This window comes from Crocuta crocuta, unplaced genomic scaffold, assembly GCF_008692635.1.
Source record: "Crocuta crocuta isolate KB4526 unplaced genomic scaffold, BGI_CrCroc_1.0 scaffold9, whole genome shotgun sequence".
Lineage (NCBI taxonomy): Eukaryota > Metazoa > Chordata > Mammalia > Carnivora > Hyaenidae > Crocuta > Crocuta crocuta.
Window position 1 is genome coordinate 6,718,359 of NW_027551567.1, and position 24,865 is coordinate 6,743,223.

Sequence of the window (24,865 nt, forward strand, 5' to 3'; positions counted from 1 at the left end):
GCACTAGGGAATTCACTTGTGGGTGCCCTTATCTCCTGAAACAAGTCTTCTCCTATTTGCCAGTGATTCCTTATAATTAGGATAATGTTAAGGCTAGACTTCAGATTAAGAGGGCTTCTTGATGGTTCTATCCCTTAGGAATATTTGTCTCAGGAACTACCTCTACTGATAGAAAATTGCAAATAGAGGCTTTAACCAAGCATACAGTGACCACCTTTAACTAAGGCTGACATTCAGTTACCCACAAATTCAAAAGATGGCTCTCCAAAACCAAATGGACTTTGATATCCTAACTGCAGTTCAAGGAGACCCAAAATTAGAGGGCTGGCTCCTAACAGGACCCAAAGACTATGTGGCTCCAACTTGTAGCCATAGCTTCTCCCAGGCTGAATAGGCCCTTGCACTCTGGGTTTTTCCTGGATGCACAGATTTATTATTAAAACCACTACCAATCCAGCCAACCTTCCAAATTTAAAACAATGGTGGATACATTCTGTGTTTCATTGGTATGACCACCTGTGTTCCCCTTTGTTCCCTCTTTGGGACTGGAGGATGTTGTTTGGCACATGGAAGCTCTTAACAAGTACATGGTCAAAGCCCTCAATGACATTCAACATAGCATTTCCTATGAAATGGCTCATAAAGCAGTTTTACAAAATATAATGGCATCAGATGTTCTAACTACTGCACAAAGTGGAACTTGTGCTGTCATAGAAACAGAATGCTCTGCATACATTTCAGGTAACCACAAAAATATTTCTTGATTTCTAACTGACATGAAAACTCAAATTGGTACTTTAAATTATTCCTCTCTTTTGTCTAATGATTGGATAAACTTCTGGACTACAGGAGGATTTTTGTCAGCTACCAAAAGACTTTTATTTGGGCTTCTTTTTCTTTCTGCTATTCTAATCATGTTTTGTTGTTTCCTCCTAGGTCTCTCCATTTGGTGCTAAGACTCCTTCACTGTGTGATAATTTCAAGGTGATAGATGATCCTTTCCACTCTGGAAGCTCCATATACAGTCTCCCTTGGATTTAGCTGTCTCTGCCTTTTGTAATTCCTACATATATAGGCCCTCAACTGACCAATGTTGACACAAAGGTAGGGACATCTCTTTGGTCCTATTCAACAGGAAGAAGTTACAGAAGATGTGACCTTCCACCCTTAACAACCTTAAAGATTTAAGCGTCAAAATTCTTCAAGGGGGAATGATTTGGGAAACAAGCAAACGGAAAATTAAGTTTCCTTACAACTTAAAACTCATTGACAAGTTCTTGAGACAGCAGAGTGACATTCTTCTGAGAACACTCAATTGTCTTAATTTTTTTAAAAAAATTTTAATGTTTATTGTGAGAAGGGGTGAGAGGGGAAGAGATAGATGGAGACACAGAATCTGAACCCAACATTTCAAACCTCATCAGTATCAGATCTCATATCAATGATACGCATTGATGTTGCCTGGAACCTAAGAGAAAAATGCCACTCTATATTTTACTGCTTAAGGCAGAATTTATAGAAAGTTCTGGGATATGTGCAATCCTTCCACTGCTAGCCTGTCTCCTCAAATATGGGTCAGCAAGCACTTATTGAACTCCTGCTAAGCCCCCAAGCGTTAGGTTTTCAGAAAGTAATGAAAGGTAGGTCTTGCTCTCAAACAGTTCACAAGCAAGAAGAAAGAGATACGCTAAAACAGATGCGACTTGGAGGTGAACCCAATAAAGGTATGCTTACATTTTTTTATGGTCACAAAGGGGGAAAACCTAATCCAGCCCAAAGAGATTCCTAGAGGAAATAATACCCTCTAAAGCCAGACAATTAAATTCTCAGAACAGCAGGCTCATCTCTGCCTCCCTAGCATCTAGCACAGTGCTGAGCCCCTAGTAAATGCATAATAAATAACTGCTGGACTGAACTGAGTGTAATTTACTGATGTAAAAGGTTTTGTGTAAGACCAGAGGCTGATTTAAGATGAACTGCATGTTTCTATTAATGCTTCAAAGAATTCAGGTATATCCTACTTATTTTTTCCACAAAGTGTATCGCATCCAATATTGTCTATATTAGTGTGCCTATTGTCTGCCCCCTCTACCTGCAGAAATGATAGCTCCTTGAGAATGGGACTTGCATTTCTTTACCTAGAATTATGACTTGAATCCAGTAGATATCCAACAAATATTTGTTGAATGAATGTGGAGACCAACACTAGACACATTGATGAAACAGTTTAAAAAAATCCAATAAATCCAATAAATTCATGAGACACCATATGAGAATTTAGTGTCTAAATTTTTGTTTCCTAGGGCAATGGTTCTTAGTCTTTTAAGAATCTCATGAATGCTATTGGGATGGGTAGGTGGTTCAGTCAGTTGAGCATCTGACTTCAGTTCAAGTCATGATGGCACATTTCCTGAGTTCAAGTCCCACATTGGGTTTTCTGCAGTCAGTGTGGAGCCTGCTTTGGATCCTCTGTCCCTTTCTCATCTGCCCTTCCCCCACTCACTCTGTCTTTCTCAAAAATAAATAAACATTTAAAAAATCTCATGGATGCTGGGACGCCTGGGTGGCTTAGTCGGTTAAGCGTCCGACTTTCGCTTAGGTCATGATCTCGCAGTTCGTGGGTTCGTGCCCCGCGTTGGGCTCTGTGCTGACTGCCAGATCAGAGCCTGGAGCCTGTTTCAGTCTGTGACTCCCTCTCTCTCTGACCCTCCCCTGCTCACGCTGTCTCTCTATCTCCTAGAAATAAATAAAACATTAAAAAAAAAATCTCATGGATGCTATTGATTCCCTCTATAGAAAAATGCATGGAGATATGAAGTTTTGACATCAATAAATACAGAAAAATATCTAGTTGAGAATGCCTGACCCAGTAGAGAAGAGAACATTTTCTAAAGAGTTGACTGGACTTTTTTGTGGATTTACTCATTTTTTTGGAAACAAGTTTACTGTCCAACTACAACTGTCATTTACCTTAATTTATTTGTAAAACGAGAGAGACTGAATGATAGATATGTCAAAGAAGCTACATTTTATGATACTGTCTAGGTCAATACTGAAGCATATTAAAAATGTATATATATACACATACATATATATAATTATTTAATATTTTATTTATTTATTTATTTATTTATTTATTTATTTGATTTTTCCTCCTTCTGACTCCCTTTAATTTTGGTTAGCCAGGAAAGTGTTTTAATATTCAAGTGTTCAGATACATCGCTAATATGTGAAAACCAGGTGACTATTTTTAAACATATGTAAAAATATTTGAAACAGCCTTTTTTTTCTTTAACATTTCAGAATACAAAATATTTATTCAGATAAAACCTTTGAAAATGGTTATTCAAAAATATTGCAACATGAAAAACTTCTGGAGTTATAAAGAATTTCCCAGGGCAGGGGTGGAAGGCAGTCTCTCAGATGTCTCCCAAAGATCCGTGCCTCTTGGCATTTACATATTTGGTGCCAAGTCCTCTATTCAAGCGTGGACTAAACCTAGTGATCTGCTTCTAAAGAACAGAATATGGCAGTAGTGATGTGATGTCACTTCTGAAATTAGGTCATAAAAGACTGACTTCCACTTTGCTCATATTCTCTTTCTGGATTTGCTGGCTTGCTCATTCTGATGAAGCAAGTTGCTGTGGTTGCTCTGCCCTATGCAAGGCCTCACAGAATAAGCGGGGCCCCCGGAACTGAATCCTGCCAACATCAGTGAGTTTAGAATCTGATCCTCCCCTAGTTGAGCCTAGAGATAAAGCAGCCGTGGCCATCACGTTGGCTGCATCCTTGTGAAAGGCCCTGAGCCAGGGTGCCCAGCAAAAACACTCTTGGATTCTTAATCCACAAAAACTGTGAGATAAAAATGCTTGTGATTTGTCATTCATCATTTTAGCCACTGTTTTGTGGTAATTGCTTATATATTAGGAGATAACAAATGCATCAAGAACTACCTTATCTACTGCCAGGAACACCTTGATGTCATAATTAAAATGTTACTAAAATGGCCTGTAAGATAGATGTCAGTAAATCAGTAGTATTTCAAAGTAAGCCTAACATAGTTCTAGGAAAACCATACTTACTAAGATTTCAATTGACCCATTTTTTAAAAAAATTACCTAACTTCATGGTTTTCCAAAATATTTTCCCCCCGAATTTTATTTTTGGTATTCTTCCTCTATATCATTTTAATACAGTGAAAGAGAAGAAATATTAACAACGTCTTATTAAAATTAACAGATTTGAAAAAAATTAAAAAAATAATTTGATAGTATCATTAATTAAATGACTATGTAGAAATAAGGATATCTAAAAAGAAAAATCAGTACATGTGGGTGACTCAGTTGGTCAAACATCCAACTCTTGATTTCGGCTCAGGTCATGATCTCACAGTTGTGAGATCAAGCCCCATGTAGTACTCTATGCTGACAGCCAGAACCTGCTTGGGATTCTCTCTCTCTTCCTCTCTCTCTCTCTCCCTCTCTCTCTCTTTCTGCCCCTCCCCCATTTGCACACATCTGCTCTCTCTCTCAAAATAAATAAATAAACATTAAAAAAATAAAAGAAAAAGAAAAATCTATTAAGTTTATAAAATAAATTGATATTTACATTCATTACAATTATTGAGAGTTTTGAAAAGTTGCATGTGGTAGAATTTTTATTTATACATTTCTAAAAGGGATCTATCTAGGGAGATTTCTATTTTAGGCTGGGTTTATTGAGTGCTCTTCCTCCTGTAAGAATATGATAAATTATAAAGATGTCATAGGTAGAACTAGGAATCAAGAAGAACCTATATGCAAGTTAACTGTATCATTGAAGGATACCACTCTGTCCTCTGTGTTTTGACATAAAGTTTAAAGCAGCTAATTCTAGAAAATTTGTAATAACATTATCTCCTTGGAGGTGTGGGGACTGGAAAGTATGGAGGGGCATATGAAAAAGTGGGATCTTTAGGTACTAGAGAACTAATAATTGATATACTGTGGCTCTTTCTCTGCTGCTTTTTAATCGTTCAGAAACAACTGTAAGGTTTCAACTGTATACAGCTTTGTTCTTATGTCCTTTTACTTTTTCTATGTGCAGCTCTACTTATGAAATGTACAGATTGGAGAAAGATATTATGAGTAAAAAACTCTTTTAGCCTCATGAGATAGACTTAATGTCTCTCCAACAGATATCATCAGAAGAATTGGGAGAAAAATGATAGAAAACAAAGTGCAGGTGATTTAATATTTGTATTAAGTAATCTTTTCTATAATTACATATAGGTTTCTGTGTAGATAGGGCTAACAAGTCAAAGTATGAATCAAAGTATGAGTTTCTGGGACTCAACCTATAAAGCATTCAAACATTTATTCTCTGATGGACCTAGACTATCTGAAGTTCATTCCAAGACCTTTACGACATTTTGATACACTCCTTTTAACAGAAATTTTTATAGTTTTCCTCTAACTTTGCCTGTGTTTTTGAAAGTTTCCTCCCTCTTTGCTCAGCACGGTCTTTTCATTTCTTGCTCCTTGTTTTTTTCCATTGCCTCAAGAGTGGTTTAGTAAAGCATGAAGAAAGGAAAGGAAAGAGCTGAAAAGAGTGGAGGATTATTCCGGTCTCTGTTAGGTTCTGGTTTACCTGATAAAACTTAATTCCTGCCTCGCCCTTCTTCGTCATCACAGTTAGGCAAGGGTGAGGGGGCGGGGCCAGTATAATGGTTTCAGGCCGCCCCAAAGCCACAGAAGATAAACACACTCCTGGGGTGGAGATGAGGTGGGGGAGGTGCAGGACAAGTGATTGGCTACTTCTTCCAACTATTTTTGCATATAGTTCTAGCAAAGAATATGTGTCTCCAAATCTGAATGTGAAGAGCCTGAAAACAATTACATGTAAATTTCCTATGTCAATATAAATTCTACTCTAATTGGAAAATCTTGAATGACTAAATGGATTTGTGTGGAAAACATGTAGCTAGAGACTAGTTATTTTCAAACCCCCAGAGTGACTTAATAACTTTCCTACCAAATCCATGCAATGTTTTTCTTCTGTCCAAAGATTCCCAACTCCCCTTAGAAATTGTGCCATATGTTTAGAAAAATGGTTTGGTCCTGCTCTTTCCACTATGGCAAAATTTATTTTAGTCCTTAAATTTCCCCTCTGGCCTACGTGCTTTCTATCGAGTCTCTTCATCTGTCATGAATGAATCTCTTGTATAACTCTCCTGAGTACATCCTTTCAGACACATATTCTCACTCTCCCATAAACCAGCGTGTCTGGAGCTCTGCCACTGCATTTGGAGCTTCAGCTTAGACCTAGATTTGAAATACCAAGTTTCTGGTGACATTACAGATTGATAGTTGGTGCCTAATTCTGGCTTAGTTGTACTTCTGGCAGGTCACTTGAAGCTAACCACTAGATACAGCCCATGGATGCCAGGTTAACAAGGTCAATGTACTTTGAGTTGATCTCCAAAACAAAGAATATTCTGTCTCCTAAAATTCCACTTAAATAAAGCAACTTAATAAGGTTGTCTTCATGTGTGTGATTTTTTGGTTCGTTATTTTTTATAATATTTGTTTGAGATTTGAAGACAATTTGATGTTGTGTCAGAAACTAATGACAATCTTAAAGTGCTAGCTAGAAATTCCTTCCAAGGAGAAATTTAAGTAGTTTTGGAAACATGAGTGTTTTGTGATTAAAAATGTTACTTGAAAGTAAGTCGTATTTAATGTTTATTTCCTTGGGGCTCCTGGATGGCTCAGTTGGTTAAGCATCCCACTTCAGCTCAGATCATGATCTCACAGTTCGTGGGTTCAAGCCCCATGTTGGGCTCTGTGCTGACAGCACAGAGCCTGGAGCCTGCTTTGGATTCTCTGTCTCCCTCTTTCTCTGCTCCTCCCTTGCTTACATTCTATCTCTCTCTGTCTCTCAAAAATAAGTAATAAAAAGGTATTTTTTAAACATTTATTTTCTGTAATTATAACATCACGATTTTCAAAATATGTAGCAGATACTGAGAAGTAAAAAGCTTATAAAACCACCACTTAGAAAATTACTATTAATATCCTGTTATATTTGAAAATCAATGATTTATTAACTAAATTACATGCAAACCTGTTCTGTAAGTGAGTTAGGTTTAAATGGTAAAATTTAATATATGTTGTTATGAAAAAAGTTTACATTTGTGCAAAATTTTTTAACTTTAAATTTTATGTTTAGATTTTGGAGGAGGGCTGTTGATTTTACTCCAGCTTTTTCTTTTTTTTAAAGTTTTTTAATAGTTTTTATTTTTATTTTTGAGACAGAGAGAGAGCATGAGCAGGGGAGGAGCAGAGACGCTTAAGTTGGATGCTTAACCCACTGAGCCACACAGGCGTCCCTCCAGCTTTTTCAAAGTAAGAAAAGCAGGGTGGATCTGCACAGGTGTTTGGTAGAGTAAGAGTAAGGTATTCTGAATACCTTTCTGTCTCAGTGTTGCATTAGGTGGTTGGCTTCAGTGCCTCCTGGAAAGCAGTCAGAGATTTTAATGCATCCATATTACAGAAAGAGTAATTAGAGAAAATCATCATCTCCATTACCTTCGGAACAAAAGAAAAAAAAATTGAGGTTCCTAAAATTTTACAGCAAATTACTCCCAGTATAAATATACAGCATATACACACCCCTGGATATGCCCCAAATTTTTGTGGTTTTTTGTCTCTGAATATGAAAGTAATATAGATTCTTTAACAATTTTTTAAATGTATTTATTAATTTTTGAGAGACAGAGCGCAAGAGAGGGAAGCACAGAGAGAGAGGAGACAGACCCTGAAGGAGGCTCCAGGCTCTGAGCTGTCAGCACAAAGCCCAACACGGGGCTCTAACTCACGAACTGCAAGATCATGGTCGGACACTTAACTGACTGAGCCATCCAAGCACCTCAGTAATATATATTCTTTATACAAACTTCAAACATTGCAAAACTATAACATGAAACAAACCATCAGTAATTTTGGAGCATACTTTTTCAAAATAAAAAAGAATTCTCTAGCTAGTCAGTGTTTTGTGTCCATGATCAGTTTTAATATGGCATTCCTACTACAGCTAAATTAGTACATGGTTCTAATAAACCCAAATGTCTTTGGTTTCTAATATACAATTCTTTTACTGCTTCTTGTTAACAGTCTATGAGGGGTGCTGGGGTGGCTCAGTTAGTTAAACAAGCATCTAACTTCAGCTAAGGTCATGATCTTGCAGTCTGTGAGTTTGAGCCCTGTGTCAGGCTCTGTGCTGACAGCTCAGAATCTGGAACCTGCTTTGGATTGTGTTTCCAACTTTCTCTGCATTCTCCACCCTACTCATGCTCTCTCTCTCAAAAGTAAATAAACTTAAAAAAATTTTTTTAAACAGTCTATGAAACTAGGCCAATTTAATAATCTCCTAAGTATTTAAGATAGTTATGATATTGTAGAATGGTATATTATGGCTAATTTAATGTTCTGGCTGGGCACTGACATATATTTTCCTAGGAACTGCCATTTTTCAAAGTATTAGAAGAAAACATACCACATTGAAACACATTGAAAGCAGTTTAGAAAGCACTTGGAAATCTCTTTGTATTCAGAATCACCAGTGACTCCAAAATCTGATACGTCAAAGAGACCGTAAGGGATAGGGCCTGAATCTAAACTAGATTATAAAATACTCTTTAAATTGCTTTTCTGGAATAGGCTTTTCTCAACTTGTTTACTTATGTACATTTTATATCAGTGCCAATAACCTGTCTATGTCCAGTGCACCTGTTGCCTCAGTCCTTCCATCGTTAACCAGAGTTTACCTTGTGGGCCTGCGCTTGGAGGGCTACGTGACTATCCTCAAGTGCAAGAAAAAAAAAAAAACAAAAAAAAAAAACAAGAAGACAAAGGTTAATGTTCCCTATTAAAGGTTATTTATGACACAGTTTGCATACTTTGTCCTTGAGATAATGGCTATTCCCTTGAAACTCCCCAAAACCCTGAGCCATGCCTTCAAAATAACAAATGTTGTCTTACATACCAGGATAAGGGCTGCTCTCTTTATCACTTTGTAGCCTTTTTAGAATAACTGGTCAGTTCTGCTTCTGTACTGCCCACTTGCCTGCTTGCTCATCATAAAAAGCCCTAAGTCCTTGGGTTCAGAACCGCATATTTAGAGAGTTCTGTGTTAACTCTGTGCGGTCCCGGCCGGTAATAAAGACTCCCTTAATTCAGCTTCAGTGGTCTCGGTTGGTCTCTGTGTCTCTCGGCATAACACACCCCCACCCGCACTGTATGTTCCAGATGAACTAGTGATATATAAAGTAAGGGGAACAAATGTACATAGACTTCTTCACTACTATGTGGCAGATGGTATTTCCCAAATGCCTATCATCACGTCTCCTATCACAAAAGCTCTTCTTACATGTGACTTTGGCACTCCTCTCCTTGAGACAGGCTTTTGTGACTGGATCAAGAGAGTATGGGAGAAGTGACAATATGTGACTTCCAAGGCTAAGTAATCAAAAGGAAAAGCACTTTCCACCCTGTTCCCTGAAATACTTGTTCTGGAAGCATTCAGGCTGTGGGTAAGCAGCTTGACTGTCCTGAGGTGGCCATGCTGTGTGTGAGGAACTCAAGCTAACCCACAGTGAGAGACCTCACATGGAGAGCCTGAGATGACCTGTAAAGGAAGGGAGGGAAAGAGAGACAGAGAGTTCCTGCCAGTCCAACCCTCTCCTTTAGACTGAGGAGTGCTAGAACTATTCAGGTTCTATAAGAAGCAGAGAAATTATGTTACTAAAAATATGGAAAAGCTCACAGGGTATTCCAGTAGAGTGTTGGTATGTAACATATTACTCCAAAATTTAGTGGCATAAAATAACCATATTGTTATCTCTCATGGGTTCTGTGTGTTCAGAATTTGAGAAGGGCTTAGCTGGTCAGTGCTGGCTCAGGATCTCTCACATGGTTGCAGTTCAACAGTAGCTGGAACTGGGAAAAGGGATGGCTGGAGCAGCTGGGGGCTGGGCAGAAACTCTCTGTCTCTCTTTCCCTCCCTTCCTTTACAGGTCATCTCAGGCTCTCCATGTGAGGTCTCTCACTGTGGGTTAGCTTGAGTCCCTTACACACAGCATGGCCACCTCAGGACAGTCAAGCCGCTTACCTGCAGCCTGAACGCTTCCAGAACAAGTATTTCAGGGAACAGGGTGGAAAGTGCTTTTCCTTTTGATTACTTAGCCTTGGAAGTCACATATTGTCACTTCTCCCATACTCTCTTGATCCAGTCACAAAAGCCTGTCTCAAGGAGAGGAGTGCCAAAGTCACATGTTAAGAAGAGCTTTTGTGATAGGAGACGTGATGATAGGCATTTGGGAAATACCATCTGCCACATAGTAGTGAAGAAGTCTATGTACATTTGTTCCCCTTACTTTATATATCACTAGTTCATCTGGAACATACAGTGGGGGTGGGGGTGCGCTGGACATAGGCAAGTTATTGGCACTGATATAAAATGTACATAAGTAAACAAGTTGAGAAAAGCCTATTCCAGAAAAGCAATTTAGAGAGTGTTTTATAAACCAGTTTAGATTCAGGCCCTATCCCTTACGGTCTCTTTGACATATCAGATTTTGGAGTCACTGGTGATTCTGAATACAAAGAGCTTTCCAAGTGCTTTCTAAACTGCTTTCAATGTGTTTTTATGTGGTAAGAGGGGCAATTAGAGTGGTGAGCTTCACGTGCAATACATAGGTAGTTAATCTAGATGGATAAATGATGTTATGGCAGCGGTACTGTGATGGTATCTGGGAAAAACAAAACCAATTTTAAAAAATCCACGGATTCAATTGTATTTTCAGGCACCTTCAGCTCCAAATTAAAAAAGAAACATGAAATTTAAACAAAACAAGCAATTCCAAATAAAATTTTGTTATGAGAATAGAAAGTACATAGAAGAATCTAGTGCATGAGTCAATCCTCCAGGACTAGTGCATGAGTCAGTCCTCCAGGATTGATATTAACACCTGTCAAGTCTCACTGAATTCTGCCAAAATAGCTGTTTGCTGAAACTGTAAGTCAAAATCATATTCTTAGGACACTTAACTTCTTCTTCTGATGATGATAGTGTTTTCTTTTTAAAAGTTGAAGCTAAGTACCTAGTGTGCGTGATTTATCTTGTTTTCATTTGATACATATTTATATGGCATTACTACTAGTGAGGATAAATCATCTGAGGAGACAAAGGGAGGTAAGTAACTTAACAAGAGCACACAAGCTAGAAAGGGGCAAAACTGGGATAGGAGCCTAGGAAGTCTGGTTCCAGAGTCTATATTCCAAACTACTACTTTTAATACCTCTTTGGCAAGTATATTAGGTATCACTTGTATAATTGAGTGTTTTCCCTTTCATACTTGATGGAATATTTTGGTAAATATCTCTACTGGGGACAAATCTGCTATACACATGCAACTGAAACCTTATTGATGTTATTTGTAGTTACACCTGAAGAAATACTTCAGAAATATTTTCAAGTACTTAATATGTAAAGCATCGCAAGAACTGTGAAAAAATACAGTTAAAAAACATTTTAAGTGTTTAAAACTAGACTTCACTCATGTGGAATTTAAGAAACAAAACAAACAGATGAACATAGGGAATGAAAATAAAAGAGAGGCAGGCAAACCATAAGAGAGACTCTTAACTGTAGAGAATAAACTGAGGGTTGTTGGAGGGATGTGGGTGGGGGATGGGTAAATGGTGATGGACATTAAGGAGGGCACTTATTGGGAGGAGCACTGGGTGCTATATGTTGAGTGTTGAATCACTGGGTTCTACTCCTGAAACCAATACTATACTGTATGTTAACAAACTAGAATTTAAATTTTAGAACTTAAAACTTGAAACAAAAAAGAACAATACAAATAAAACTAGTCTTCATGTTATGGATTGCTGACATGCACACTAATTTCTTTCAACTTCATATTTTATAATTATCAACTTCTTTACTTATGTATTAGCTGTTTCTCCTCATAAGCCTATTTCTGCATACTAGTGCATAGCCTGAGTAAATGTTGAATTAACGTTTTGAATAAGTTAGGGGATAGTGGAGGATGGCTTTATAAGTTGATGTTTGAACTGGATCTTGAAGAAAAAGGATAAGATTTGTTGAGTACTAACTATGTGCCAGGCATTTTCTAAGTACATACATGTAGTGTATAACATATAATATGATATAGTATAGCTTATTGTTTCAATAGAATGTAATTTTCAGAGGTTAAGGATTTTGTATTCATTATTCTACATCAGGGACTGGCATGGAGTAGGTGATCAATAAATATTTTTAAATAAATACACAAGTAACTCCTTGCTTAAGACTCATAACAACTCCAAAAGGCAGGTACCATTATTATTTCCATGTTTTCAGTTGGGAAAACTGAGGTCCTTAGAGAATAAGTTTCCCAAAGTCACAGAACTAAAAAGTGGTAGCACAAGACTCAAACACAGTCTGATTTCAGAATGCTTCCTTGTTATGTATTGAATTGTGACTCCCCAAAGAAGTCCTAACCTCTGGGACCCATGGATATCAAACTAATATACTCTCAGAAGGCTGTGCTATACTGCTTACCCAGAATGAATAAGAAAGAATTCCAAAAGAACAATTGGAATAAAACATTTCAGTCGATGGCAGCAATGTTAGGAATATGCACAAAACTTCTCCAGCAGCACGACTATTTTGAAGAGCAATACTTGTCTGAACACCTGAATTCCAGAAGTTTGTTTTAAATGTAATCTCATTATTTTATAGGTTTATTCTATATATCATGATATCAATTGGGACTCTGTGAACTTTTAATGAAACAATTTGAGTAATGAATCAGCTAGGTTGACTGAAAAGAAGAATCAGTGCATCGTAAAGTAACAACTCCTACATGAATATCACAAAAACAAGGATATGTATATTTGACCTTCTTCAATCACTTGAAGCATTTATTTAAAAACCCAAATGCATTGGATTAGATTTTTACTAACATGATAGCCACTGGCCACAAATAGCTATTAAGTACTTGAAACGTGGCCAGCACAAATGAGACCCTCAATTAAATGTTCAAAGACATACCAATGTCCAACAAGTACATGAAAACACGCATTATATCATTAGTCATTAGGAAAATGCAAATCAAAACCATAATGAGAGGGTCATCTGGGTGGCTCAGTTGGTTGACTGACTGACTCTTGATATTGGCTCAGTTTGGGATCTTGCAGTTGTGAGACTGAGCCCCATATGGGACTCCACACTAAGCATGAAGTCTGCTTGGGATTCTCTCTTTCCCTCTCTGCTCCTCTCATGGATGTGTGCTCTCTCTCTCTCTCTCAAAATAAATAAATAAACATTAAAAAAAAAACACGATGAGAGATTACCTTATACCAGTTAAAATGGCTCTCATCAAAAAGACTAGAAATAACAAGTGCTGTGAAGAAAAGGGAACTCTGGTGCACTGTCGGTGAGAACACAGACTGGTGCAGCCCCTGTGTAAAACAGTATGGAGGTTCCTCAAAGAATTAAAAATAGAACTACCATGACCCAGCAGTTTCACTTCTGGGAATTTAAAGAAAATGAAACACTAGCTCGAAAAGATATGTGCACCTCTATGTTCATTTCAGCATTATTTACAATAGCCAAGATATGGAAACAACTTGTGTCCATTGATGGATGAATGGAAAAGGAGAATGTGGTATGTATGTGGGTATATATACCTATGCATATACACACATAAAAAAGAATGAAATCTTGCCATTTGTGACAACATGGATGGTCCTGGGAACATTATTAGAAGTGAAATAAGTCAGAAAAAGGCAAATACCACATGAGCTCTCTTATATGTGGAATCTATAAACAAACAAACAAACAAATGAATAAAATCAGGCTTATAATTGGTGGTTGCCAGAGATAGGGGTGGGCTTGTGTGTGTGGAAGAAATGGGTGAATGGTTTTTCCTTTTGTTAGTTTGAATTAAAAAAAAAAAAAGGAAATCACACCAACAAATGGCAGAGTGCTAGGCTAAACAGTACTTGGAAGCAATGATATAGATTTATTCATGACAATGATGGGAATTTGATTTTTATATAGATTAAATGATTAAAAAACAGATTTAAGAAAATGGCACAATTTTAATTCAGTGAAATCAAATGCCAAAAATCATTGAACTAGATCTTTTTCATAGAAGTTGTACTTTTAGGTTTTAAATAATATAATACACACTATTCACAAATGGGTATTTTATTTAGATGGCTGATACAATTCTACAGGGTGCTTATACAATTACACAATCCAAATGAATATTGATTAAAGAACAGCCTCAACCAAATTTATGTCATTCTATAGGAGTATAGAAAACATGAAGTCTTTTTTTTAATGTTCATTTTTGAGAGAGAGAGAGAGCAAGAGAGGGGCAGAGAGAGAGAGAGGGGAACAGAGGATTTGAAGCAGGCTCCATGCTGAGAGCATAGAACCTGACGTGGGGCTCAAACTCATGAACTGTGAGATCATGACCTGAGCCAAAGTTGGATGCTTAACCGACTGAACCACCCAGGCACCCCAGAAAACATGAATTGTTTTTAATGTTTTATTTATTTAAGTGATCTCTATACCCAACATGAGGCTCGACCTCACAATCCCAAGATCAAGAGTCACACACTCTGACTGAGCTAGCCCTGAAAACATGGATTTTTCAAAAATGTTTGAAGACCAAGAATTACCAGAAGGCTGTTTCACCAGTTACTACAACAAATTTTCTATCTCCAGTTAAATCTCTTGCCAAAGAGAAGATGATCTATTCCCTTTATGCAGAAGACTTAAAGGAGACAATCAAGTAAAAGTTGTACACATGAAAGAAATGTGTGTATAAGTAAATAGATCATAAAATAACTTAGAAAAGTTGCTTATGTAGAGTTCAGGAACATAAAATTGTTGGGTTCCACAGAAAGGGCCAAAAAATATTAAATCACCACTATCATGTTGTTGACATGTTAGTGGTGGTAGCAGTAAGATGACAAATAAGTGAATTGCATACTGTAGTTAAATGTGAGAAGTATATGGAGAAAAGTTAAGTAAGAATGATAGGTAGGAAGGTGGGAGGAGTGGTGAAGGCCCAAATATTTAGACGAAAGACATGAAAGGATTAAGGAAGCCCTGTAGCAATCTGGGTGAAGTGTTTCAGTTAGAGGGCACAGCAAGAGCAAAGGCCCTGAGGCAGGAATGTGTTTGTCCTGTTTGGAAGGCCAGGGTCCATTGGAACAGAGTGAGAGAGGAAGGGAAAGATAAAGGTAACAAAGCCACAGAGATAAGACTGGAGGAGATCATGTTTGTCTTAGTAGGTTTAATTAAAAACCTTGCTTCTATGAGTGAGTGGGTACCTACCATTGGAGAATTCTGAGCACAGGACTTGAGTTTAGAACTAGTTCTTGTTTTTAATTTTAGTAGAGAAAACCTAAACTATATTTTACATTTGGAAGCATTCCTGTGGTTTCTTTTTTAATACATAGGTTGTATGAATGTCCTTTATGTAGGAAATGAAAACAATTGTTATTTAAAACCAAATATGACTGTAATTGATTCTGCCTTCTAAAGCAAGTGACATACTTCACATCTGTTAGGAACTAAATCTTTATATTGTTCATCCATTTTCAAAGGGGGCTTATTGAAAAAGAATTCTATTCATGGAATACTTAATTGGAATCTGATTTTTTTTCAGAAACATTTTATTTTTAAAAACTGCAGGGAAGTACTCTTTGAATCTTTGTATATTTCAGCCATTATGTGTTAAGTGGGCTTTAATAGGATACCCTGGAAGCATTTGTTGTGTTATTTCTATGAAAAAAGGCAATTTGATTTCTAAATCATTGACTTGCATTCGAACTTTAGGAAGCACAACCTATTAATAATATGGAAACTGTAGAAGCAGGAAGAAACAGGTAGATAATGATTGACCTCCAGTAAATAGTTTTAATGTATTTTTCAAATAGGGAAATACAAATTTGATTTTATTTTAATTTAAATATAAAATATATACTCAATTTAGTTATTGAAAACTATGGTTGCAACAAATTGGGTATATGTATCTACCATGTCAGCTGTAAATTTTATAAAATCTAAGTACAGAACAAGTATTTCTGATAAAAATTTGGTGTCCAGATAGAGATGTGCTCTAAGTATAAAATACACTAGATTTCAAAGACAGTACAAACAAAAGAACGTAAAACATCTCATTAGTAATTTTCATATTGATAACATATCGACATTATATTTTGGATAAAATCTGTTAAGTAAATTATATTTTTTAAATATATTTTACCTGTTTCTTTTTACCTTAAAAGATGTGGCTCCTTGCAAAGTTTTCAATTACATATGTGGCTCACATTATATTTCTGTTGGATAGCATTTCTTTAGACTAGTAGTTCTCAAATGTGGTTACTTGACCATCAGCACCAGTATCACCTGGAAACTTGTTAAAAAAGCACATTATAAACCCCACCTCAGACTTACTGAATCAAAGATTCTGTTTTAACACTTTCCAACTGATTGTGATACATGCAAAAATTTGAGAACCACTATTTTATTTATTTTTGAGACAGAGAGAGAGAAGGGGCAGAGAGAGGGAGACACAGAATCTGAAACAGGCTCCAGGCTCTGAGCTGTCAGCACAGAACCCGATGCAGGGCTCAAATCCACAAACCATGAGATCACGACCTGAGCCGAAGTCGGACGCTTAACCAACTGAGCCACCCAGGTGCCCTGAGAACCATTATTTTAGATCAGTGGTTCTCCACTTTGTGAATTAGAAACATCTGGGGAGCTTGGGGCAAAAAGTCCTGGTGCTAATGGTATAACCCAGACTAATTAAATCAAGAATTTTTGGCCCAGTCAAGAGTGTATTTTAAAGCTCTCCAAATGATTCTAATAAGGGATAAAGATTGAAAACTACTGGTCTAGATCCATGATATCATGCTTTCTACAGGGGATGCAGCTTACGGCCGCCACTTTCCTTCCTGCTTCTCCCATGGTGGTACCATCCGCGTACAGAGCATGGATGGGCAGAAGACTGCAGATATCATAAGTTCACGTACCAAATATATTTACCCATGTGTGCCAGTTATGCCTGTTACATTAACTGTGAACATGGCTATGCCTTCTTGGTTTAACATTATTGGGCTCTTACCAGATTCACAGGAGGATGAACCTGGAATTGGACAGCAGAAATGTAAAGCCCTTGATAGAGCAGAGGTGAAGAAAGGTATTCCTTTTAACATTATTTTGGGAGGATTTTCTCAGGACAGAGCTTTATTTTTATATATGGCTCTATCACACAGCAGAAGCTGGTAGACGTCACTGCACTGACTTCACCTGTGTGCTTCCATTCCATGGAGTCCTATCAGCGGCTAACAGATATTTCTATTCTTAGTGGCATGGAGACTACCACCCTTTAGTTTCTATAATGGTTGGTTCTCTTAGTGTCAAAAGCTAAAAACATTGGTAAATCCAACCAATGTAACCTTGAAAACCTATGAAGGAATGATGGATATGAAGCAATTCATTGATAAGCTTTGTCAACTTTAAAAACAAAATAGCCAGTTATTTATCCAGGAAAAATGAATTTATTTAGGAATAGCAGAGGAATTGCAATTTGGGACCGCAATTATGGCAAGCCATAGGCAAGTCCCAAGAAGGAAGAAAAAAAGAGTATCCTTGTATAGAGGAAAGAATGGAATTGGGAAAGAAAAAGAAAAGTTCTTTGGAGGAGAGGGAGACTTTGAGGGAGAGTGAGGACCTCTCATTGGCTAGGTTGTTGCTGGGCAAGGAGAATCGTCCTTCCTCCTCCTGAGTTATGCTAAGTAAGCTGCCAGGAGTGGTACTGAGAACTCTCCCTTCATTGCCTCCAGACTCCATTTTGACTTAGCTTCTTTATTGGTTTTCACAACCCTTACCAGCAGTTGATTAACATTACTAAGAGGTCTTGTGTAAAGGTACACTTGTATCATTGTAAAAGAGTAGAAACCTTTTTAGGGTCTCATCTTGAAACAGCTAATGTTTGTAGCTTTAAAATGTTTTGTAAATACACACCAATGATAGAGACTAAGTATCTCCTTGTGGGAAATGTACGCTTTTTAAAGTTTGTATACATTCACTGTATAACATGATCCAGAAAATACTAGTATGAAAATAGGTGAAATAGGTGGCTTCTTTTTGAAATGTGCTTCAGCAAAATAAAATACTGCAACCAGATTACATAATTTGAAAATTAATAATATGCTTAATCAAAATTTGTTCAGGTATAGGTAAGTAATTAAGATATAAATGATTTATACATGCTGCAACTTAGTCCATAGATTTATTCCAAAAGTAGTCACCACACAGTGTCTGTATTTTTATATTTATATGAATATGTTTAATGATTGTAATACATAGTGAGAATGAGGTAGTATTACATTATCCCTAATAGGAATAGTGCTTTTAACTGTTAAAGAATAATATTGCTTTCTTCAGAGGGGGAAAAAACCCCAACTCTCTAGAGCTCCAGACATTCTATAGAATCCCTTAGAGGATGGGGCTTTTGCACAAACTTTTGCTTAAAGAATAGAATAAGGTACACCTTTTTAAAACATTCTTTTTTCCCTTTAATGTCTGTTTCTCTCTCTCTTAAAAATAGAGTGTGAGCAGGGGAGGGACAGAGAGAGAGGGAGACACAGAATCTGAAGCAGTCTCTGGACGCTGGGCTGTCAGCACAGAGCCTAACATGGGGTTCAAACTCACAAACTGCGAGATCATGACCTGAGCTGAAGTCAGAGGCTTAACCAACTGAGCCACCCAGGTGCCCCAGTTCTTCTTCTTTTTTTCCTTAATGTTTATTTATTTATTTTTGAGAGAGAGTGAGCACATGCATGCAAGTGAGGGAGAGGAAGAGAGGGAGACTGAGAATCCGAAGCAGGATCCAGGTCCCAGGCTGTCACCACAGAGCCCTACGCAGGACTTGACTCATGAGCTGTGAGATCCTGACCTGAGCCATAGTCTGATGCTCAACTAACTGAGCCACTCAGGTGCCCCTAAAACATTTTAATGAAATCCCTCCTGCACCCATTTCACCTATAACTGGAATACTTAAATTCCAATAACTTAGAGTTTCATTCATCAGGGATTCCTTAGAGCCAAGTATAAAGCCTAATGAAGGAAACTAGGATACGTCACTCCAAAATATGTATCTTTGAGAAGAGGAATTGGCAAATAAAAAGATTCTTCCCATATATTTACCTTTCCAGTTTGCTGCCCTTGAGAGCCTGAAACTGCTTTCCTTTGTGCTATCATTTCTCTACAAATGCACTGGTCTTTGTTGAAGATGCTATATAAACTGCGGGGTTTAAGAAGCTTTTTGAGTTACTCTTTGTTTCAAGTTTCTCCTGTGTGATGTGCACTGCAAGTGTTAATAGACTTTTTTTGTTAATGCCCTCTTGTTAAAGAGTGCCAGCTGAGGGGCACCTGGGTGGCTCAGTCGGTTGGGTGTCCGGTCATGATTTCATGGTTCTTTAGTTTGAGTCCCATGTTAGGCTCTGTGCTGACAGTTCAGGCCTGCGGCCTGCCTCAGATTCTCTGTCTCTCTTCCATTCCCTTGCTTGTGCTCTGTCTCTAAAAAATAAATAAACGTAAAAAAAAATTAGATGATATTTTTTCTCAGGAAAGTAAAACATTTCCAATGCCCCATATTAAAAGTTTTAGTGTTTGTAGTGTTGAAATGTTTTGCAAATATTTACCAATGACACAGACTAATCGTTTCTTGTGGGAAATTTACGTTCCTTTAAGTTCACCATGAAAGTAAAACACTTGAAATGCTCTCCGTGCTATTAGAAATTTCCTGACTCTTCTGTACTTCATCTCAATGACATTAGGTCAGAAGACTGTAATCATATTTTAATGATTTTAATGACTAGAGTTCATTGTGCATTCATCTAACAGAAATTTACGGGTTCTAATCCCTTAGTTTGTGAATCATGTCCATTTTTAACGTTACCAATTATGTGCAGAGTGACTGCGCAACTGTAGTTTCTTACAAGGAAAATTAAATAAGGTTTTTTCCCCTATGTTTCCTGAGATTTTGTTTTTGTTCTGTTTTTATATTAAAATCTAGCCTTACAAACAAATAAACAGGACTGATATTTGATCTTCTGGATAACATTTACATGGAAAAAGAGTTCTTTCCAGTACTCTTAGAACTGCACATGAATATACAAAGTGGCTTCCCCAGTTAAACCACCTACTGTTATCATTCAAGATGACTAAACTTTTTTTCTCGTAAATTCACATCTCCCATATGTTTACTTCTCTTTACCTGCACTGCCAGGATCTTGTACTCCCTTTATAATGATGGCTTGGGGGAAGAGTCCATATACTTTGGGCTCCTCCCTATATTTATGTCAGTTTTCCTATTGTACATAATACATCACAGAAACAGGAAAAGACAGGCTAACCTTCTATAAGAGGGACATAATAATGAGGTGCTCTTGTACTGACATTTTTGTTTCTTCAGCATCTGTTTGCTTCCGAGGCCCGTTATTAAACTGTTTCTGTTTCTGATGAAGCACTCTAATTGTGACATGTATCAATTAACTCTCTGGGAGTGAGTTTTGTAAAGTATACCTTCTTCTCAGGTATTGTAGTTAGGGTTAATTACTTATGGATTGTAGCACTCACAGTGAGAAGTGTTATTTAAATACAAGTAGTTTTTTTTTTTTTAACTCTGAGATGCCAATAAAATGGTCCCCATCAATAAAATGTTCTCCCTTAAAACAACTGATTCTAGGTAATTCAAAGAATAGGTCCAAGAAGCTTTTGGATATAAGCATGGCTAAAAAACAATTACTATAACAATCTGATAAGGTAACACAAGAAATCATTGACTGTGTGTCTAGTTTACGGATATACAAAATCAACCCATAAGCAATCCCTAATACTGTCTTTTGTACTACCATTAGATAGAAATGAATCGGGCAGAAACTAACCATCCTGCTTACCTGGAAAAGAAACTGGGGCACCGACAGCTTTAGTGTTTTTTGTGTGTCACACACTCCTTTTGGCTTTGATCTGATTGCTTCTCCATTTCTGAAAACTTCAAGTAGAAAAATCAATAATAACAGAATTCCAGTGCTGGAAGATCATTTATTCTGACCCTCTCCTTTCATCAAAGTAGAAACTGTAGCCCTTGAAGATTGAGTTATCCATTAAAATTCAAAGATGTTCATAAACCTCCTGGCTTCTGGAACTCACAAAATTATATACAAGATGAATGTAAATTATACATAGAATAAATGTTCAGTGGGCCCTAAGACACCTTGGCTTTCAATTATAGTAGGATAAAATTCCCGTGGATAATCTACAGCTCCTGTGGAATTGCGGCCCACACTCCTTTCTCCCTTTTCTACTCAGGTCTCTGCTTTCTGGGTCAAGGTTGGTTCCATCTGGCCCCTGGGCGTGGCCGGCATCCGGACCCTGGATAGAGAGAGCTTCGAAGCGCCTAACGGGGAAGGGACATAGAGGTCTGGGTCTCAGTCAGTCGAGGTCTTCTGCAAAGAGCCCCTTGGTCCACTTCCTGAGAGCTCCCATCCCTCCGTCCTGCAGCCGCTGTTTCCGCCTGAACCTCCCCATTTCGCACCTCTGCCGCCGTTTCGTTGAGACTCCCGCTGAGGGCCCGCTTTGGCCCCGGGCCACGGTACCCTAAAGTCCCCCGGGGCGGGCGGGGGAACGTGACCTTGTTACCCGCATGGGTCTCGGGGGCAAAAGCATTCCGTGCACAACCGAGACACGCCCGACGCAAGGACGGGCTAGGACACTTGTGATCGTAAACCCAGCGGTGAGCCGGGCCCTGTAAGTGGAAGGGAGCGGCTCCCGCGGCCGCCGCCCCTGGGGAGCCGCGGGAGNCCCACCCGCACGCCAGCCATGGAGCCCGCAGCCCCCCGCCGCCGCCACACCCACCAGCGCGGTTACCCCGTGACGCGGAACCCTCACCTCAACAAGGTGAGTCTGCCGGCCCACCTGGCGGCCCCGTGGTCGCCTTCGGTCTGGGACCGGCCCTCCGGGGGGGGGGTGTACCCCGACGCGGCCTCGCCCCTCTGTCCGCTCTCACCGGACGCGGCCCTCGGTGCGGGCAGAATGGAGGGGCTGCCCAGTAGGCTGTGTGCCCAGCGGTGTGATGGGCGCGCGGTGCTGGTTCGCCTTGGCATCCGTTTTTGGGAACAGAGGAGGTGTAACTTGTTTACTTTTTGGCTGCTTTTCTCCAGGAGCCAAGCCAAAGAAAGTAGTATCAGGCTAAGTGCGTGAACTGTTTCTGTGATGATAGCAGGTAGGCTGCCTGCTCAGCCTGTATGTGCCACCTACTTACTGGTTCCACTGAGTGTGGCAATTCTTGAACGCTGCTTGGAGAGAAGTGGTCCTACTGGTCCATCCTGGACACAAATGAGTTCTCAGCCTCAGCACATTAACAAGCTAGAAGTCAAGGCCTCTTGGTTTCTGGAGTGACGCGTTTAGGAGGCTGGGAATGCATGGTGGGTGGCTTCTGCCTTGGACACTTTGCATGGCCTGGTATAAAATCCCTGTCATAGACATGGGGCTGTGGGTAAAGCCATTCCTGTGTTTTTGAATCCGGGCTTCTGGAAATTAAAAACATTTTTTTTTTTTAGAGACCTCTCCTGGAAACAAGGATTCACTGTAGATTATATAGACCCCTTTTCAGATCTGGTAACACTTCATTTTTCTTCACTGGTGATGTGGAGTAAACACCTAGCATTTCTCTGAAAGGAAAAATACCTAACTTATAATTTTGCTTATATAGATCCTAACAGTCACACTTACTCTATAGCGAAATTCACCAGATTTCTCTCTAAAGAGCCAAATTTCTCTCTAGATTGTCTTTTTGTGTGTGTGTGTAACTGTATCTTTTTGTGTGTGTGTGTAACTGTGATTTTGACATTTCCTTATTTAAGATACAGGAAATGCTATCAGTCAGAACAGAGATATGTTTAGTCATTTTGATTGTCTCTTTAGTAGATACTCTTTTTCATTAGGAACTGGACCCCAGTCTTACCTTCTGATCATGTTGCTGGTGATTTGTTGATCATTATTGAAGGCTTGGAGATTTGTGATTTCTCTTATTTAATAACTTATAATTTGATTTGTGATTTCTCTTATTTAATAATTTATAATTTGATAAATTATAGCTAGTGTGAGTTCTTTTTGATATTTGTGACAGGTTAACTTTTACAAATACGTGGTGTTTAGTATTTGGGGTCATAAAGCATTATGAAATTTTTAAATAGTTCCAACTTTATTTTTTTTCTTCAAACTGAATTTTTTTGCTAGGTTTTTTTTTTAATCTTTTTATTAGTCTTCATGTTGGGGCCTGTTTTCAGTAGAACAAAGGTAAAATCTGATGTGACAGAATAATTTGTTACTTTCATGTATTATCTGCTTGCTGTAATTTACGGCCAAATAATGGGTTGTTACTTAAGGAGGACCACATAAGTGGTATAACCTGTTTGAATTTCCCTGAAGTCATGGGCACGAATGGGTGTTTGGAGTAGGTAGATGGCATAGGCAATCATTGGGCAAGAGTAATTATTACGCCTTTACTTAAAATCTTTTTGGCTCCTATTTACCTATAAAGATTAACTCGTACTCAACAATAAGATCACAGAGATCTTCCACCAAGTTGAAAGGTGCAGCATAATGTGTTAAGAACACATTTTTGAATTTATCATTGAACTTTATTGTCTGCATAGTATCAAATTGGATTTAAAATCTAGTTCACCGAGGTGCCTGGGTGGCTCAGCCAGTTGAGGTCATCTTCCACTCAGATCATGATCTCACAGGTTCCTGGGTTTGGCCCGCCTCAGGCTCTGTGCTGACAGCTCAGAGCCTGGAGCCTGCTTCTGATTGTGTCTCCCTTTCTCTCTGCTCCTCCCCTGGCTCGCTCTCTCTCTCTCCGTCTCTCAAAAAGAAATAAATATTTAAAAAAATCTAATTCACCAACTCTGGGGTGATTAATAGAATAAGCTTTACTTACTCAGTTCTAAGACTGTGTTGCCTCATGGAAATAGCATAATATCCTTACATACATCTTTGAAACCATAGCTGGGGGATGTTCTGATCCTCTGGGCTTTAAAGTTTTCTGGTAGGCCGGGAATTTTTATTGCCTTTTTTTTTTTTTTTTTTTTTTTTTTTTTTTTTTTTGCTTTTTTTTTTGTGAGTGATAACCTAGGCTAGTAGATTTGCCCTTTAACATCTCAGCCTGTCATCTGGCTACATGAAGCCTTCTTCGGCCACATTCACACAGACCTTTATCACCTCAGCTTTTGGGTAACTGCAATGATTTTACCGGTTTTATTTTCAGTATTGTAGTCTGTCCTACATATAGATATGAGAACAACACCTACATCAGTTAGTTTTTTCTTCACGTTATTCTTCTGTCATCCAAGTATTTATAATAGTTCCTGTAATGTTGAATGTAAAATCAGTCTTGTCAGGTTTACCGTCTTCTTCAAATTGATCTCATTAATCCCCCAATTTAGTCTTCCACTTGAAGACTTCCACATTTGCTGGATCTCTTAATACTCTCCTTTTTGTCTATGTGTGATTTCCTACAATTAAAATGGCATTAATTGATTTAATAATGATCTCTCTAGGGAAGGTGTTCCTAATTATCTTAGTCCTATTGTCATTACTTAACACCTCTGTTTTTATGTATTCAAATGTATCATGTCATGTTGTATTCACTGCATTGTATTTTTAAAATTTTGATTGTCATAGGGCAGGAGTCATAGTACAGAATTTTGCCCAGTGTGCT

At 38.2% G+C, this 24,865-nt stretch overlaps 1 protein-coding gene, 2 long non-coding RNA genes and 1 pseudogene across 6 annotated transcripts in view; 3 read left to right on the plus strand and 1 right to left on the minus strand.

Annotated features, from left to right (window-relative positions):
* Nucleotides 1-22,155, minus strand: part of LOC144220131 (uncharacterized) — an 84,526-nt gene extending 62,371 nt beyond the window's left edge. For all 3 annotated transcript variants that reach the window (XR_013331638.1, XR_013331636.1, XR_013331637.1), the window contains exons 1-3: nt 22,033-22,155; nt 21,042-21,136; nt 16,351-16,486 (exon numbers count right to left, since the gene is read on the minus strand). This is a non-coding gene — a long non-coding RNA (uncharacterized LOC144220131). The remainder of the gene's footprint in view (nt 1-16,350; nt 16,487-21,041; nt 21,137-22,032) is intronic.
* Nucleotides 772-5,217, plus strand: LOC144220132 (uncharacterized). 2 transcript variants are annotated; one of them, XR_013331640.1, is made up of 4 exons: nt 772-792; nt 937-1,104; nt 1,662-1,724; nt 5,086-5,217. It is a non-coding gene; the product is annotated as an uncharacterized LOC144220132 (long non-coding RNA). The 2 variants fall into 2 exon arrangements; XR_013331639.1 differs by lacking the exon at nt 5,086-5,217 and adding an exon at nt 2,797-2,995.
* On the plus strand, nt 16,987-17,598 carry LOC144220102 (acyl-protein thioesterase 1 pseudogene; annotated as a pseudogene).
* ME1 (malic enzyme 1) overlaps nt 21,957-24,865 on the plus strand; it is a 175,911-nt gene continuing 173,002 nt past the window's right edge. Inside the window, exon 1 of the mRNA XM_077750285.1 lies at nt 21,957-22,041. Coding sequence (XP_077606411.1) covers nt 21,964-22,041 — 78 coding nt within the window. The 5' untranslated portion in view covers nt 21,957-21,963. The remainder of the gene's footprint in view (nt 22,042-24,865) is intronic.